General features: G+C 36.3%; 2 protein-coding genes across 3 annotated transcripts; one reads left to right on the forward strand and one right to left on the reverse strand.

Moving 5' to 3' along the window:
* Positions 1-227: 227 nt before the first annotated feature.
* On the reverse strand, positions 228-5,794 carry LOC127938484 (protein max-like). Of its 2 annotated transcripts, none has more exons than XM_052535134.1 (4): positions 5,614-5,794; positions 2,922-3,029; positions 1,719-1,842; positions 228-1,540 (listed from the first exon to the last, which is right to left on the reverse strand). In XM_052535134.1, exons 1-4 carry the CDS (start codon positions 5,647-5,649, stop codon positions 1,353-1,355), a joined length of 456 nt encoding a protein of 151 aa, XP_052391094.1. In that variant the 5' UTR covers positions 5,650-5,794; the 3' UTR covers positions 228-1,352. The 2 variants fall into 2 exon arrangements, with proteins under 2 accessions (XP_052391094.1, XP_052391093.1); XM_052535133.1 differs by having other exon boundaries at positions 1,719-1,857.
* A 3,852-nt stretch (positions 5,795-9,646) lies between these two features.
* Positions 9,647-15,070, forward strand: LOC127938561 (hepatic sodium/bile acid cotransporter-like). Its single transcript, XM_052535258.1, has 6 exons — positions 9,647-9,814; positions 9,928-10,342; positions 12,490-12,694; positions 13,603-13,781; positions 13,920-14,119; positions 14,770-15,070. The coding sequence occupies exons 2-6, from the start codon at positions 9,954-9,956 to the stop codon at positions 14,838-14,840; spliced, it is 1,044 nt and encodes a 347-aa protein (XP_052391218.1). The 5' UTR covers positions 9,647-9,814; positions 9,928-9,953; the 3' UTR covers positions 14,841-15,070.
* The last annotated feature ends 304 nt before the right edge of the window (positions 15,071-15,374 follow it).

Here is a 15,374-nt window from a genome sequence, read left to right on the forward strand (position 1 = left end):
TCTATTACACTGTCTATTTTTTAGACCTGAAAAGGATCATGTATAAAAATGGAGATCATAGATTAGTTTACATGTGCAATATTATAGTTAAGCAAAGATCAAAAATATTAAATTTCCTTAATCGGTAAATCCCAAACATCTTAAAGTTATAAAGACTTTTTGTTGTGGACAACTGGGACCTTGGAGTCAAACATATATAGAGAACCAAAGGAACCACTCAGTATATGTAAAGGATAAAATAGTTTATTAATCTTCTCATTGTAAAGGTAGGCCTCAGCTGCTGGCAGTATGTACAACATACCAGTAATTTCCATGTATGGTATCAGACCTACTCAGTTTACTAATGTACTAAGTGGAAAACATGGTAAAAGATTCACACACGCACTCCTAGATACTTAAAATGCAACTTTTGCAGTGTGCAGCAGTTTCCAATGAACAATTACCTTTAAAAGTCACGACATGAACCTACTCTTTCAATATTGACTAGCTTTGTGGGGGGAACATCATTCGTAACATTTATATTCCCAAGTGAAAAACATGTTTGGGAGGCTCAGGTGACAGATGCAAAATATAGGTTTAATCACGGTTTACTTTAACCCCTTTTTAAACAAAATCTCTTTTACCCCAACCCGTAAACTTTACTACATCAGGCTAAAACAACAAATACAACACAAGCTCAGCAGCCTTCCCATGAAGAATCTTTTTTTTCTTTTTTAAATAAGGGATTTTATCGCTCACTCATCCCATAGGTCTAACAAGGGGTACATTGATAGATACTATTAAAACATTCCTTTATGGAAATGTAACAAATATTTAGAAAGGCAAACCACCTGGGACAAATCGGCTAAGGGTAAGTTCTAAGCAGGCTTGGAGTTATTCAACAAAATTAAATTAAAAAAAAAAGGATATTTTTAGCAGTGCTAGGAGCTGTACGCCTCATTCACCCCTTTGGATTTCCATCTGGAGGGATTGAAGACAAGGGTACAAAATAAAAACAAACATACAAAGCATCAAGTCCTTAAGTTGCAAAGCTGCCTCAATTTGGGTTTAAATCATCGTTTGTTGTTGCGTGTGCCAGGACACAAGAAGGACGAACAGAGTCGGAGAGGGAGGGAGAGTAAAAACAAGTTGTGTTTTCCGCGAGTGTTCTTCCCGTAGCAGGCGTCCCTCTCTCGTAAACCTGGCGGAGGTTTCTTCAGGTGTGGAATCGAGGGTTGACATTCACTGAAAGAGATAGATCAAGGTAGTTTGGGGCGACTGAGGTACACAAAAAACAACAAGAAACAGGCCATTGCTGTGACTCTCCCTCCCCTCAGAGGAGAACTTTGTGGTGCGGGCCGAGGAGCCGCTGTTTAGCTGTCCTCTCCGCGATGCTTCTTCCGGGAACGCTGTTCCTCCGGCTCAGACTCCGAGCTTGAGTCGGAACCACCGTCGAAGGCCGACACAGCGCTGCCCTTGGGGTTGGTGTACAGGCTGCTGTCTGAAGAGGAGTAGTTGGCCTGCAGCTGCGTGGTCCCATTGACTTTCTCCAGTGCCCGTACTGAAGATTAAAAACAAAGGACGAAACATTATTCTTTTTTTTTTTTTTTTTTGCCTAAAATCATATGTTGTATGAGGCATTACTACAGCCAAATTAGATTCTGAATTAAAATCTAAATTCTGCACAGAAACCTACAAGACCAGATGACAAAAGCGAGGAGTAATGCAGCGTCACGCACCTTGTTGCTCCAGCAGAGCGTTCTGTCTCTTCAGGTCATCGATGTCCTGCTGGTGTGTGTGGTTTTTCCGTCGCATGTACTGGATGTACTCTGTGGCCTTGTCTAAGATTTGAGCTCGGGATGCCTGTTTGATAGATTGCTGTCAGCAACAAATTAAAAACTAGAATTTGACGCAAGGAATGCAGTTACATTGCACACATTTGAACCCCAAACAACCCCAATAAAAACCCAAATAGCTTAAAAACCTCCTAGTTAAATAGCTACACATTTGGAAAATTCTGATCGATACTGATAAGCCAAGAATTTTTATGTTATAAGAGCAAATACCCAATAAATGGCTGAAAACTGATTGAAACACGATCAAATATTCAATAAAAAATTCAGCATCACAACATTACAATTTACAGTATAAAAATACACATTCATTCTAATAACTGCATTATTAAATTCCTAATCATGCTATCAAAGATTACTAAGTGAGTGCTGGATGGTGGAAAAAGCCATAAATTCACTAGAGTAAAATGCTTAGGGAAGCATTAATTATTTTATGACCAATATTACATTTCTATACTAATTTAGCCAAATTAATGAAAAATAACACTGAACTAAAATCATTTGTTTTAAATGCTTCAAGTGTACATAGGCATCATGACATTATAATGTACAGTATGAGAAACATTCATTTTGAGATTAGCTAAATACTACATTTAATGGTTTTTAAAGATTAACTTGACCTTTGCCGTCATCAAACACTAACTTGATATAAATGTAAAAACAGAGCAAAAATATCTAATACTAAGCGATACCAATAGATACATAAACTTACATCAGCCAAGAACCAATATGGTACCAGAATATTGTGCAACCCAAGTCATATGGCTAGAAATATATCTCTATCAAAAATGATTTCCATTACATTCTTGAAAGTTCTATTCCAAGTATGAAACACTAGAGGAAGGAGAAACCACATTTCCCCTTGTAATGGCTTCCTGGCATCACGCCTATACTGGGATCTCACTCTGCTCCCAATTCTCATTACGCTTTTCATTCACACCTCCACACAGGAATCCCATGCTAAACTCCTCATTATAACATTTTAAGTCATCACATTCAGTGTAACAGCTGACATTTCATTAACAAAAAGCGTACTAATCAAAACATCCTTTATGCCTACTTGAGTTCCTCATAGTGACATTCACTAACCTTTTCCCCTTGCAAGGCGGGAACGGAATCCCGAAGGCTGTGAAAGCTGTCTTTGATGTGGTCCCTACGTTTGCGCTCCAGCGCATTGTGATGTGCCCGTTTGTCTGCCTGCAAAGAGAGAACCACAGCGGCGTCAGCGTCTTCACTGGTCATGGTGCCTTTGGCTAATAGTGTTAGTTATAAGGAAACACTTATAGTTTGACTAGCAAACTATGTAGTAAATCAGACCTTCAACTCTCAAAAACTAGATTCTATTTTTTTTGACTAAGTGATCATGACAATTGAGTGTTGTAATAGAACTTGCATATGGTCTTTTCTTTGGAGATTATTCTTGTGGACTATGTTTTTTATTAGTTTTTATTTTATTTTTAATTTAAGACACACTAATATGTGACGTATCTGCTTTTATAGAACAAAGACTGCAACTGTACTATCCCTCAGACAACATGGCCACTGGAGTCCAATGTCACTGGGGTTGGCCAACACACTGCTATTATATAAAAGCACAGCTGTAAAACCGGTTTCGATTCCAGTGACTCATTAACAAGTGCCCTTTTTGCATTCCTTGGAAAAAAGAAACAAAAGCGAAAGCAGTTATCCGAATGCTGAAGTGCCACCGGGCAGCACAAAGACATTCCAGTGTCAATGCTGCACCTGAAGAGCTACATGTGGCCATAGTGCTACTGGCAGATCCAGTCCGTCTGTCTAATGTCTAGAAGATTAAGCTGTACACTGCCAATGTCAGGATTGAATTACATGCACGTGAAGTGGCCAAGTGCTCAACATGACCAGGGCTATTCTGCACTCAAGTATAGTGAAAACTATGCATGTGGTTTCTCCACAATTCTATCATAAAAAAGCACAACGTCTCCACGAAATTAAAGGTATAAAGGGCTGCAACTTACATAAAAGAAAGCAAAATGATAAGCACTACTGCAGATGAAAGCTTTCTCGGAATATAGTCTACAATCTGCCCTCTTGTTGTTCTATGATCACAACATCCTGATAAGAAAAAGTATTTCCTTCCAGCACAAAAAGAAGGGGGATAAACAGGACTTTGGGGACACTGCAGTGCATACCTAGTGTCTCCAGTCTAGCCAATGAAATCTCAAGGCTAGTAAAAACAAGCCTGCTTTGTGATGAGTGCCATTTTTAACATCTTGCTATGTACTAGAACTGACACACCTTTCACACTGACCGGTCACTACTTAAAGTGATAGCTCACTCAAAAATAAAGCTTTTGACATCATTTACTGACCCTCGTGTCATTCCATATCTGAAGGACTGTGGAACACAAAAAATGCGTTTAATTTGTAGAATGAAAGTCAGTGAGGACCAATGTCCCTTTGGATTGCATTAACCTCCATCGAATTGATAAAAGCACTAGAAACATATCTTTTTGTTTGAAAGCCATACAGGTGGGGAACGGATTTATGTTTGTTAGCATTACTTGTTAAGCAGCAGGTTCATGCACTTGATCAGGGCCCTGGTTTATCGTGATGGATAATGGTATAAACATAAGCAATACGCTTTAATAAAAGGACCATCACAAATGTATAGTAATGTAATATGAAACCCTAAGAAATCAACTGCCTTAAAACATCACTGTCACTGCCCGGCCTAGAAATTTTACAGTATATTTAAAGTTAATTCAAAACATTAAATCGCATTTTCATGTTGTTTCAGATCTGTGTGACTTTAATACTGAAAATAGAACATTTGATACAGAACATTAGGAACTGATAGATCTTCATTGCATCTTTTCTAATTTTTTTGCATTTCACAAAAAAAAAAAATGTATTGTTAATTTTATTTATCCCTCTTTTCTATCACTGTATTGTCTGTTCATTAATCATTTGGTAATGGAAAACAAATTGCAAAAAAAGTTGCTTATTTATTCATACACCGTCTAATGTATCAAGAACAAGATCTAATTTGGGTGAAATGCAAACATTACGAGGGATCACTCTGTCGACGTATTGACATCGTTCAACTAATGCGCAATTATCTAACGTTACAGCGCTAGCATTGCGCACTCGCAGTTTAGATGCGGCTCGCGCCCGTCCCTCCCTCCTGCAGCAAGTGCCCTGCTGTCGAGCACTGAGCTCCCTGAACCCACTCAAAACGAGCAGACCGTGTGCTTCTCTGCTCTTCCTCGTTCAATTCTCAGTCTACACTCTTTTTGGCTTGATTCTATCTTGTTTTGTCGTCCACTGATGCAAATAAGTCACGACCGTTCAGTACCTACCCGGAAATAAATGGTGGCTAATCTCAAAAAGAGATGCAATTTTTGACATTAAACGCTAAACTGGATCAATCGGCCCGTTTATTACGCACCAAAGAGTGAAATGTCGGTGATTATTCCTGTAAAAAAAAAAAGAACAGAAAAGTACAAATGTAGCTAAAGCTGTAAGTGAGATACTTAACGTTAACTGGCTATTGATGGGTGCATTGCATGGTTTTAGTACACAGAATCGCAAATGTAAATACACGGAGACGAGTATAAACTCGACCCCCGTGTGTAATTGCTCATCTGGCTTGATATTCTCATTTAACTGACTGGAAAATGATTTTAAACGCCAGGATGGCTAACAAGCTAACAGGCTAGCTTCGTATTGAGACTCAAGTATCGAAAATACAAGAGGTTTCGTTCTCATACATGAAAAGTACAAACACTAATAACTATACTTACATCACTGTCCACTTCGATATCATCGTTGTCGCTCATTCTTCGGTGAAGATAGACAAATCTACACTAAATGTTGTTTTGAAAACAACATGAAATGGGGCCCAAGTCAAATGAACAGGCAGGAGAGATGCACTGCTTACACGAAACGAGATCAACGGACTCTCCACACGTGACTCGCCTACACACGGACATTTACCGTGGCGTGTCACGCCTTCGATTATGGCGCAAGGCATTGTGGGATTTGTTGTTTTTTTAGAACGAAGTGGTTGGGATATGTAACAGCGAATCTATTATGTACAACTACAACACCCAAGCAGCAGTTCTGAGTTGCGTCTACTTCAAGTCGAAGGAAAGCTCTTTTAATGAGAATGCTTCATGGAAATTGTAGTTTATTTTTTTGTCTTGCTATTATCAAGACACGTGGAAAGTGCTCAGTGCTTTTTGTGACTAATATGGTGATTACTAATACTACAGATATTTGTGAGTAATACTACACGATAAATATTTAAAGCATTGTTAACATTCTTATTTTATTATTATTAGATCAATAACAATACAAACCACAGACGTATATAAGCTACTGTGATATAGATCAATATGGGTTACAGTTTAAAACAACTACAAAAATCGAAATAAACTTAATTCCTACACACATATTTAGGTAATTTTTTTTGAAATAGCTACATTCTGATTACTTATTAATATATTTACATAAACAAAGCAAGTTGTAAAAAGATCATTTGTGGGTTTCTTTTTTTATTAATCACAAGTTTCGGAAAATAAATTAGCAGATAAAAAAATAAAAAATAAATATTGACTACATGTCCAGAGGTCAGTGAAAAATACACTGACAATTCTTTTAAAAATCTCTGAAAGTAACAACATTGTTTTTGCTGTTGGGACGGTGATTGTCTATTTAATTAAAATTGTTAAATAGTTTTAAACTTTGAAATTACTTTATAAGGGACATGTCTAAATAATATTGTTCATAGTCTGTCATACTATAAAAATGCATTTGTTACCAATAAAAAACACACAAAAAAAACACTTTGTTTAATGACCAAAAAGGCCACAAATCTTATCACATACATATGTAAAATAGACTCTAATCAAATTGCATAAATTTCATGAGACCACAGAACTTTTATATATCTTAATTATATGATTTAAATCAATAAAACTCAACTGTCAAACTTCCCAAAAGCAAGACAGTGTATTTTTCCCCTCTCTCCTCAAAATAGTGCTACAGATAAGGAGCTTAAAGGTGGATTAAAGGAGCTGCTGGATCAGTAAAAGGGTGAAAACAAACACATAGTAGTGTTCACTTCCCCATAATGTCAGAGACCAAATCTGAGGACTCGTGCAAACACAAAAATACTCACCCTTTACTTCACTCAAGTCTTTACTCTGACACACTTTATACCAGAACAAAAAATACCCTTTAAATGAGATAAAAATACATAAATAGAAATAGAACAAAAAAAATAATAATTTTTGCACTCCCAAATGTCTGTTTTCTAGTACTGGCTGTGGAGAAGGAAACAGACTACAGGAAACTGATGCTGGGTTGAAGAGTGACCAGCCAAAACGCAATGTTGTAAAGCATTTGTTTGCAACTATGAGCTCAGACAATCTGCATTACCCACCAGTCCAGCACCCTTCCCCCAAACTCCTCAGGGGGGCTCTGCTTCACTGCAGGATTAAATCTCCCTTCCTGTTCAATTTCTGATAAGTGCAATACCAGCGTATGTACATAAATGCACACCTTATATCAGTCAAGTATAAAAATATGTGTACTCTCATAACAGTGCATAATGTAGTAAATACTATTATGTTAGATAAAAGCTCAGACAGTTCATAACATGGATGATGTTAGTCATTCAATTTTGTCGGAGCATTAAAGATAGCTGCAATTTTCGGATACTTTTCTGTTTCAGACACATAATGTTTATAATATTTAATAGTCAACACTAGATGGCAATATACTTATTCTTTATGAGAGCAATCTTATCAGATTAAGATTATGTTCAATTGTTTAAAAAACAGTTGACTAATCAAAATTAGTTTGTAGTGTTATTCAAAATAATATAGTGTAGTAATGCATTAAAATGTCTAACTGATCTTGAGTCATTAGTAGTACTGTTGATAATAACCTATTTTAAAGAAAATATCTGACTTTGCTTCATTACTAGTACTGTGTAATGAATAACTTCTAAATGTTTAATGTTTATATCTTATGTTTGTTAAAGTTTAAATTAAGTTTAAATATAGGTAATATGTATGGCCTACGTATTAAAGGGGACATATGTTGCAATTTCAAGTTTTCTTTTCTTTTTGGAGTGTAACAAGCTGTTTGTGCATAGATAAGATCCATAAAATTGCAAAGAATAAAGTGTCAAACCCAAAGAGATATTCTTTATAAAAGTTAAGACTCGTCCACACCCCACTAAAACACCTCATTTAAACACGTCCCCACATCTACGTCACGATGTGGGAAGATTTGCATAATGTTGTCCAGAGAACATGCAAAGAAAGAAGGTGTTGCACCGGTGCCATGTTGTGAAAATGCTGTATCGTAGGGGAAAGCAAAAATACTTTGTTTGGCCTTCCAAAAGAGGACATAACTAGTAATCAGTGAATAAATTCTATTTACAACACTGTTCCAGAACAGGTCAACACAAATATTCAGATGTGTGCAGAGTATTTTATGGAGGACTGTTTCCTGAACCTGGGAAGGCTGTTTCTATGAAGTGGGGCAGTTCCAACTTTGCAAGGACAGTCTGGCACTTCTGACACATAGTCTGTAAGTACATTTTCATATGTAAAAGACTTGCCAACCGATGATTCAAACGCCAGTTTTGAGCAGTTTAGAGCAGCACTTGTTGTTTGTCATTTCTTCGATCACAAATGCAGACATGGTTTTAAGTTTATGTGTCGCAATATGCAACACAGTGTGTAAAAAGACAGTATAAGTCATTATAATCAGTAATTATGTCCCCACTGGATGCAACAATGCCTCGTTTGTAAGGAGTTTTATTGGTTTTGACTCATGGCGCTGGGACACTGCATCACAGTATGTTGAGGGGCGTAACATTTCCGTCACACTCTTGATGTATTTGGCCAATCACAATGCACTGGATAGCTAGCCAATCAGCATACACCTCACTTTTCTTTTTTTATTATTATTAGCAAGAACATGTTACCTGTATATAATAAACATACATATAGAGTGGATTTATACTAATACAGATTTATATAAAAATTTTAAAGCATTTACAGACTTTCTCTGTTTTAATTGCCTTTTTGTACCTTAAACCACATTAAATTGGGTTGTTTTGAACTCAGTGTTTTTTAGAGTAGAAACACTGATATCATGCTGAGATAGCCTAGCCTTTTGTCTAGAAAAAATAAACTTACGTAAAAACTTGTGTTGTTTAGTTGTTAGATGTTGACTAACTGGATGATTATTGGAAATGTCAAGACATGTTATTGTAAATCTGAAAACATGATTCTTCCATTGGCATTTCGTGAGTGTTGTGTTGGGTAGGATGTGGTTAACTGAAGTGTGTTGCAAAGAACATGAGAATCACAGCTTGCACAAATTTCAGCTCTGAAACATGGCAATGAAACCTATAACTTTCGTACATTTCTATTTAGTAACTTATAAAGGAAATTATCAATTTGCATTACATGTGCTGAAATTCTTCCAATGGTTGTGATACATATGGAAATATTCAAATTAGTATTAATGAATTAAATTGTTATGATTAATTTCTTAGCGTAGGAAAAACATATGAAAGGCGACATGTCCGAAAAATGACCAAAAAAGCATATTTGTGTTAGAAATGAGAAAATGTTCAATTATCTTCGGTTTTGTTTGTAAACAACTGTGTGAAGAAACAGAATTCTGTTGTTATGCTGTTATGTTCCTACATTGTTTTGAGGTGTGTACAACTGTCTGTATTCAGAAATGACTACACTGTGATATTAAATGTAAATGTGTTTAAAACATGTAGAAGTTATACTTAGCCCCTTAAAGGGTTAAGGAACCAACCATCTGAAACACACACACACACACACATACACAGACACAAAACCTGTGCCAGATTAGAGGACCGATAGGAAACCTCTATTTTTCTCTGACTTGTTCACTGGCTTTCTGAAAACATTCCACACAGTCACCGAAAGACTGCATGAAGCAAAGGTAGGCTTGAGATTGATTTTTCTACAAAAACAAATATACTTAAAACAACTTAAGCATTTGTTGTTATTTATTGGATTACATGAACGTTTCTGACACTCTCTTTTATCTCACAGTTTCTGAAAACATTTCGAAATCGAAAATGGTGGTCACTGCAAATTCAACCATCGAATCCAATTTTTCAAGCTTTGAAAGGAATATAAACAACACCACCTCAAATGACTCTGCATTCAGTGTCAATGCGGACCTGGTTATCCGCTTTGTGTTAATTGTTATTCTTTTTATCACCATGGTGTCTCTTGGATGCACAATGGAAATCTCAAAAATCAAAAGTTATCTCATCAAACCCAAAGGGGTGGCAATTGCAGTTGGGGCTCAATATGGTATAATGCCCCTCACAGCCTTCTGCTTTGCAAAGCTGTTTCAGTTGGGTCCTATGGAGAGCATATCAGTGTTAATTTGTGGGTGCTGTCCGGGAGGAAGCCTCTCCAACATCTTTGCTCTGGCTCTCCAGGGAGACATAAACCTCAGGTAATTCTTTAGCCAGTTAATACTGACCAATAGTAGACTAATAAAGAAAATGATGTTGCAAACAATGCAAGAACATTTCACGATCTATGGATTTCCTTTTGAATAGCCGGGGAAATGGACCCTTTTCACAATACTGTGATGACGCATTTCAGCGTCATCAGCATTGCAAATCCTCCAAAGGATTTTGTATGTTCATAAAAAAAAGTAAATTTATTACACTATAAGCCTACTTTGTATCATATTACCTCTGCATCAAATTAAGTTAACACTGATGCAAGGGTATTTCTAATACAGCATCTATGGGACTGACTATAAATTTGACATTGTTCTCTCTACTGACTGCTGTAATCAGTCTCTCTCTTTTCTCTATTTTTGAAAGTCATGAAAACACTATCATGGAGTTGTTGTTTTTTTTTTTGAGCAAATGAGAATATAAAAAAAATTATATATTAGTGGTTGTCTCCCAAGCACTGCTATAGAAGTTTCCCCTACTATGAGGGCTTCTGCTGCTGAGAACCCTGAAATGTGAAAAAGGTCCATTACAAATCACTAAAGATCAGCAAAGTTGAGTTTGATTTGTTAAAACTATAGTCTACAGTATTTTTTTTTTTTGTGGAAAACTCGAAAAACTAAATAATTGCAGTTGATTTCATTATTTCCTCTAGTTAAAACGTATTAAATTGCTTTTTGAGAAAAATGTAAACAATAGCCCTCTATCTATGCTATATGCATAATCTATTAATAATATATGTAATGATGTGATATGGTAATAATGGTAACTTTAATAAGAAAAAATCTTAAATTATTAAATTAAAGAAAATCCTAGATCGGTTATCGCAGAATATCTTTGTTCAACCGTGAACATTGAATCAATTCAGTAATTTGAGTACTTGTGTGCATTATAAAGTAATAATTGACTCCACTTTACATTGTGGCCACATCACCACCTCGAGTATGTGTTATTTTTCGAATAATTCAACGGCACAGAGTAAATTATTCCGCTTATACTAGAGTTTCAACCCAGTCCTCAAGACATAGATCAGAAGATATATTTAAAGAGATTCGTCTGTTTTTTGTACTTAAATCGCAATTGTGAGTAGGATTATTTCTTCCGCATCTCATCCAATGCCTTTTTTTGTTAGTTCCAAAACATAATTTTAAAGCTATTAATTTTTTTAAGCTATTAATTTAGTTATTAATGAAGTTATTAGAAAGAGAGCGAGAGAGACAGAGACACACAAAGAGAGAGTAAGCGTGTGTGAATTAGGCTAACTTACCTCTTTGTATCTCTAAACTGCTAGTGAGAAATGTCATGTGTGGCCTTTAAGTTGATACACTATATAGGCTAACTGATAAAATCGTCAGGGCAGCACTGACAACAACACCTTTTGTGCAAAATGCGTGAACGTTCTTACAACTTTACTATGCGAAGAGGTATGAAACTGTAATGCAGTCAGGAGAGCTGTCTTGAACTACGTTCGTCATGCGTTTCCCAGAAAATAATTGCACACCTCAGAACGTTCGTCAGTCATTAACAACTTTAACTGGTCAAGAGTGGCAAATGACCATGGTATAAGCATTGATATGTATACGTAGATTCCTCATAAGCAACTGTTTCCATGGGCCGCTATACGCAAGGTGTCCTCCATATTGGAAGGGTCAACTTGACATCATTCACCATAATTATCAATGAATATTCAAAGATGCCACAATCCTTACATGTATGGTTCCACCCCACTCTCGCATTTTCTCCTGTAAAATCTTATCCCGTTTCTTCGGGAATTTAAATCCCGGTGGTTTTTACATCTATCGGCTATACAAGATTGTGGCATCTTTGAAAATGTATTGTTTATTATGGTGAATGACATCAAGATGACCGTTGCAAGATGGTGGACATGTCTATGTGCCTGGAGCTGTTGAATGAGGCATCTACCTATACATATTTATGGGTAAAGTGGGATGATTCATGGCTAGCTTTACATTTTAATGCACAATGTTTAGACCAAGACCCACCTGATGTGATACATGAGTTAAATATATATTCAAGTTTGTCTAGTGCTTTATCTGCATTTCTCTAACACAGGGCACTAATGAAAATATGGTTACATAGAGTATCTAATTATTTTTATCTATTTTTTTCCCCTTAGTATTGTGATGACTGCTTGTTCCACGGCACTGGGATTGGGTATGATGCCACTCCTGCTCTTCCTCTACAGCCAGGGTTTCTCAAACCTGGCACAGTTTGTTCCTTTCACTTACATCATTTTTTCCCTGATTATGATCCTGGTGCCCTGCGGTATTGGGATCTTGATCAACTACCGAGTGCCCCAGTATTCTAAGATCATCACCAAGGTGTGTGTAAATTCATGCATGGAATATATGTTACTGCTTTTATTCAACAGTTCAATAATGACTTTAGCAGAGTAAAGGCGACGACACATATACGATTACTCTGCAAAGTCATTTCTATGTGATGATTTTGTGTGAGGGCAAACAAGTTCCCCGTGCAAATTCCACTCTTGTTCTAGTTAACAGTAAGCTGCTTGGTTTTACACAAATGAGTTTTGTGTGAGTTGTGTGCTCTCGTTGTGCGACATACACCGAAACTCCATGGACAATAAACCCGCAATATTTTGCCTGTGAAAACTTGTTCAGACTTGACCATGTACCCAATCATAGTGTAGCGATGTATGAATCACAGCTTACACAGAAGTCACTAACAAGCAGCTTTCTGTTAGTTAACAGAGCAAATCTGCGTGACCAAATCGAACCTGTTGTGAAATCTGCTGAACAGTGGTAAACGTGACCTCTGACTTAGATGTAAATAGACATCATTTCAGGTTCTGTTTGATTCAATTTTTTAAGCAAAGCCAAAACAAAACCATGACTCAGACCAGGGGTGCGCTTCCCAAAAACATTGGTAATGACAGATTGCAATAATAGTTGCTTTTAGGAAATGCTCTCCAGAATAGTGGTGTTTAGTTTTTGAATGAATCAGTGTCTTTGAAAAATCACTTGAGTAAATGATTCAGTTATAGACAATGTAAGCAGTGTAAAGTACAGAACGACTGTAAGTGTGAATTTCTTGAGTAAAAAATTAATCTGTTAATTCTGCCATGTTGTGAATCTAATATTATATCAACACTCTGGAAAGCTGCTCAGCCACGCAAAGCAAACTGTTTAATGTAAAGTATAAATGCTCTGGCTACATGCCAACAATTGTAAGCATGTTCTGCATTTATTTTTCCGCTGTTTTGTAGGTTGGGTTATCGCTCCTGCTGGTCTCATGTGTTGTCATTGGGGTTCTTGCTGGTTTATCTGATGGAGGAAAGATTTTCACAGTGCTGTCTCCTCAACTTATAGCCACAGCCGCATTGATGCCATTGACTGGATTCATATGTGGATATATCCTGTCCACTCTGTTCAGGATGAATGCACCGTATGTATGTCCGCTGTAGTGTAGTGTATATCTGTCTGAGATGCAAATCCATTCAGAAGATAATCAACCAAATTGATTTCTTGTTCAGTCACTGTGCAGTTTTGGTTATCATGTTCACTTGTGTCCTTTGGTCCTCAGTTGCAGACGGACTGTTTCTATGGAGGTGGGTTGCCAGAACATCCAGCTGTGTACCACAATCCTGAAGGTGGCCTTTTCTGCTGATCTCATTGGTCAGCTGTATTTCTTCCCGGTCATCTACATTGTGTTCCAGATAGTCGAGGCCCTTATCTTCATAGTCCTGTTCAGATGCTATAAGAGACTGAGACCATCCCAACAAGGTACATGAACTCTATAAACTGTTTTGAAATGCTAAAAATGGACTTGCACTCAAGCCATCCAAGATGTAGAGTTTTACTATCTTTATCAAAACAAATTTGGAGAAATTTGGCAGTACATAATGTGCTCACCTCCTCTGCAGTGAATGAGTTGCTGTCCGAATGAGAGTTCAAACAGCCAATAAAAACATTCACAAATATTCCACAAGTAATCCGATTAATGCCTCAAATATGTATTTTTTTAGAACTCTTTTGGGCTGCTTTCACTTGTAAGTGATGGTAGATCTGTACATATGTTTTTGGAGAAAGGAATATAGATATAGAACTTGTATTGGACGCGACAATTTTAATTTAAATTTAATTTGTTTATTACAAACACACTTTTTTACTCCATAAGATGTTAATTGATAGCCGAGTGATGGATTATTGCGATGTTTTTTATCAGCTGTTTAAACTCCCATTCTGACAGTGAACAAGCAATGGAATGCAAAATTTTTCCAAATTTGTTCTTGAGAGGCCTAATAATTAATCAATTTCAGCAAATTTCCATTTTGTAAAATTCTACCTAAAAACCTAAATAAGTATTTTATATTTTTAAGTGATTAATATATATATATATATATATATAATTTTTTTTTTCTCAATTTACATAGAAATTAAAGAGTACAGAGCAGTGGAAAGAGCAGCTGAAGAAACTAATGGTCCCTCTAACAGTGATATCTGAGGACCCCATAGTGCTTAGAAAGCTCAAAATGGACTCAAGGAGTATGGGACCAAAGTACCATGGATCCTGTGACCATAGGGAATGATTAATAACACAGGAACAACTATATATTTTGTTGTTCCTCCTTGACAAAAAATAACATATGCATAATGCTGAATAGTCAGTACAGAGTATAAAAACCTTTAACTGTACTGTACAAATGTATTGTTTGAATAAAGGAATTAACTTAGTTTTTTTTTTTTACATTTTTTAAAATGTATTCTGTTAAATAAGTTTTTTTTTATGGCTTAGAAACACATTGATTAGTTTTATATAATCAAGAAAATTAGATAAAAAAATATGGCACCTGGGGTTGGTTGCATAAAAGACTGATCTTAAAAAGTTAGTAATCTGATAACACTGGTCAAGACTTTTTAAAGTAATTTACAAAAAGGTAGATCGGCCCAGTTTAAATAAGAAAAATAAAATATAATTTCCACAGTAGAAAAAAAAAAGTCATTAGGAACCACCAACTGTTTGATTTCCAGCAATCTT

This window comes from Carassius gibelio, chromosome A20 (genome assembly GCF_023724105.1).
Source record: "Carassius gibelio isolate Cgi1373 ecotype wild population from Czech Republic chromosome A20, carGib1.2-hapl.c, whole genome shotgun sequence".
NCBI lineage: Eukaryota > Metazoa > Chordata > Actinopteri > Cypriniformes > Cyprinidae > Carassius > Carassius gibelio.

Bases quoted from the DNA above. Each gene is read 5' to 3' on its own strand.
- LOC127938484 (XM_052535133.1), bottom strand. From the start codon at position 5,649: ATGAGCGACAACGATGATATCGAAGTGGACAGTGAT. The intron at 3,030-5,613 runs GTAAGTATAGTT...CTCTCTTTGCAG, and splicing joins ATATCGAAGTGGACAGTGAT to GCAGACAAACGGGCACATCA. The intron at 1,541-1,718 runs GTGCGTGACGCT...TTTAATCTTCAG, and splicing joins CGCTCTGCTGGAGCAACAAG to TACGGGCACTGGAGAAAGTC.
- LOC127938561 (XM_052535258.1), top strand. From the start codon at position 9,954: ATGGTGGTCACTGCAAATTCAACCATCGAATCCAATTTTTCAAGCTTT. The intron at 12,695-13,602 runs GTGTGTGTAAAT...GCTGTTTTGTAG, and splicing joins ATTCTAAGATCATCACCAAG to GTTGGGTTATCGCTCCTGCT. The intron at 14,120-14,769 runs GTACATGAACTC...CAATTTACATAG, and splicing joins ACTGAGACCATCCCAACAAG to AAATTAAAGAGTACAGAGCA.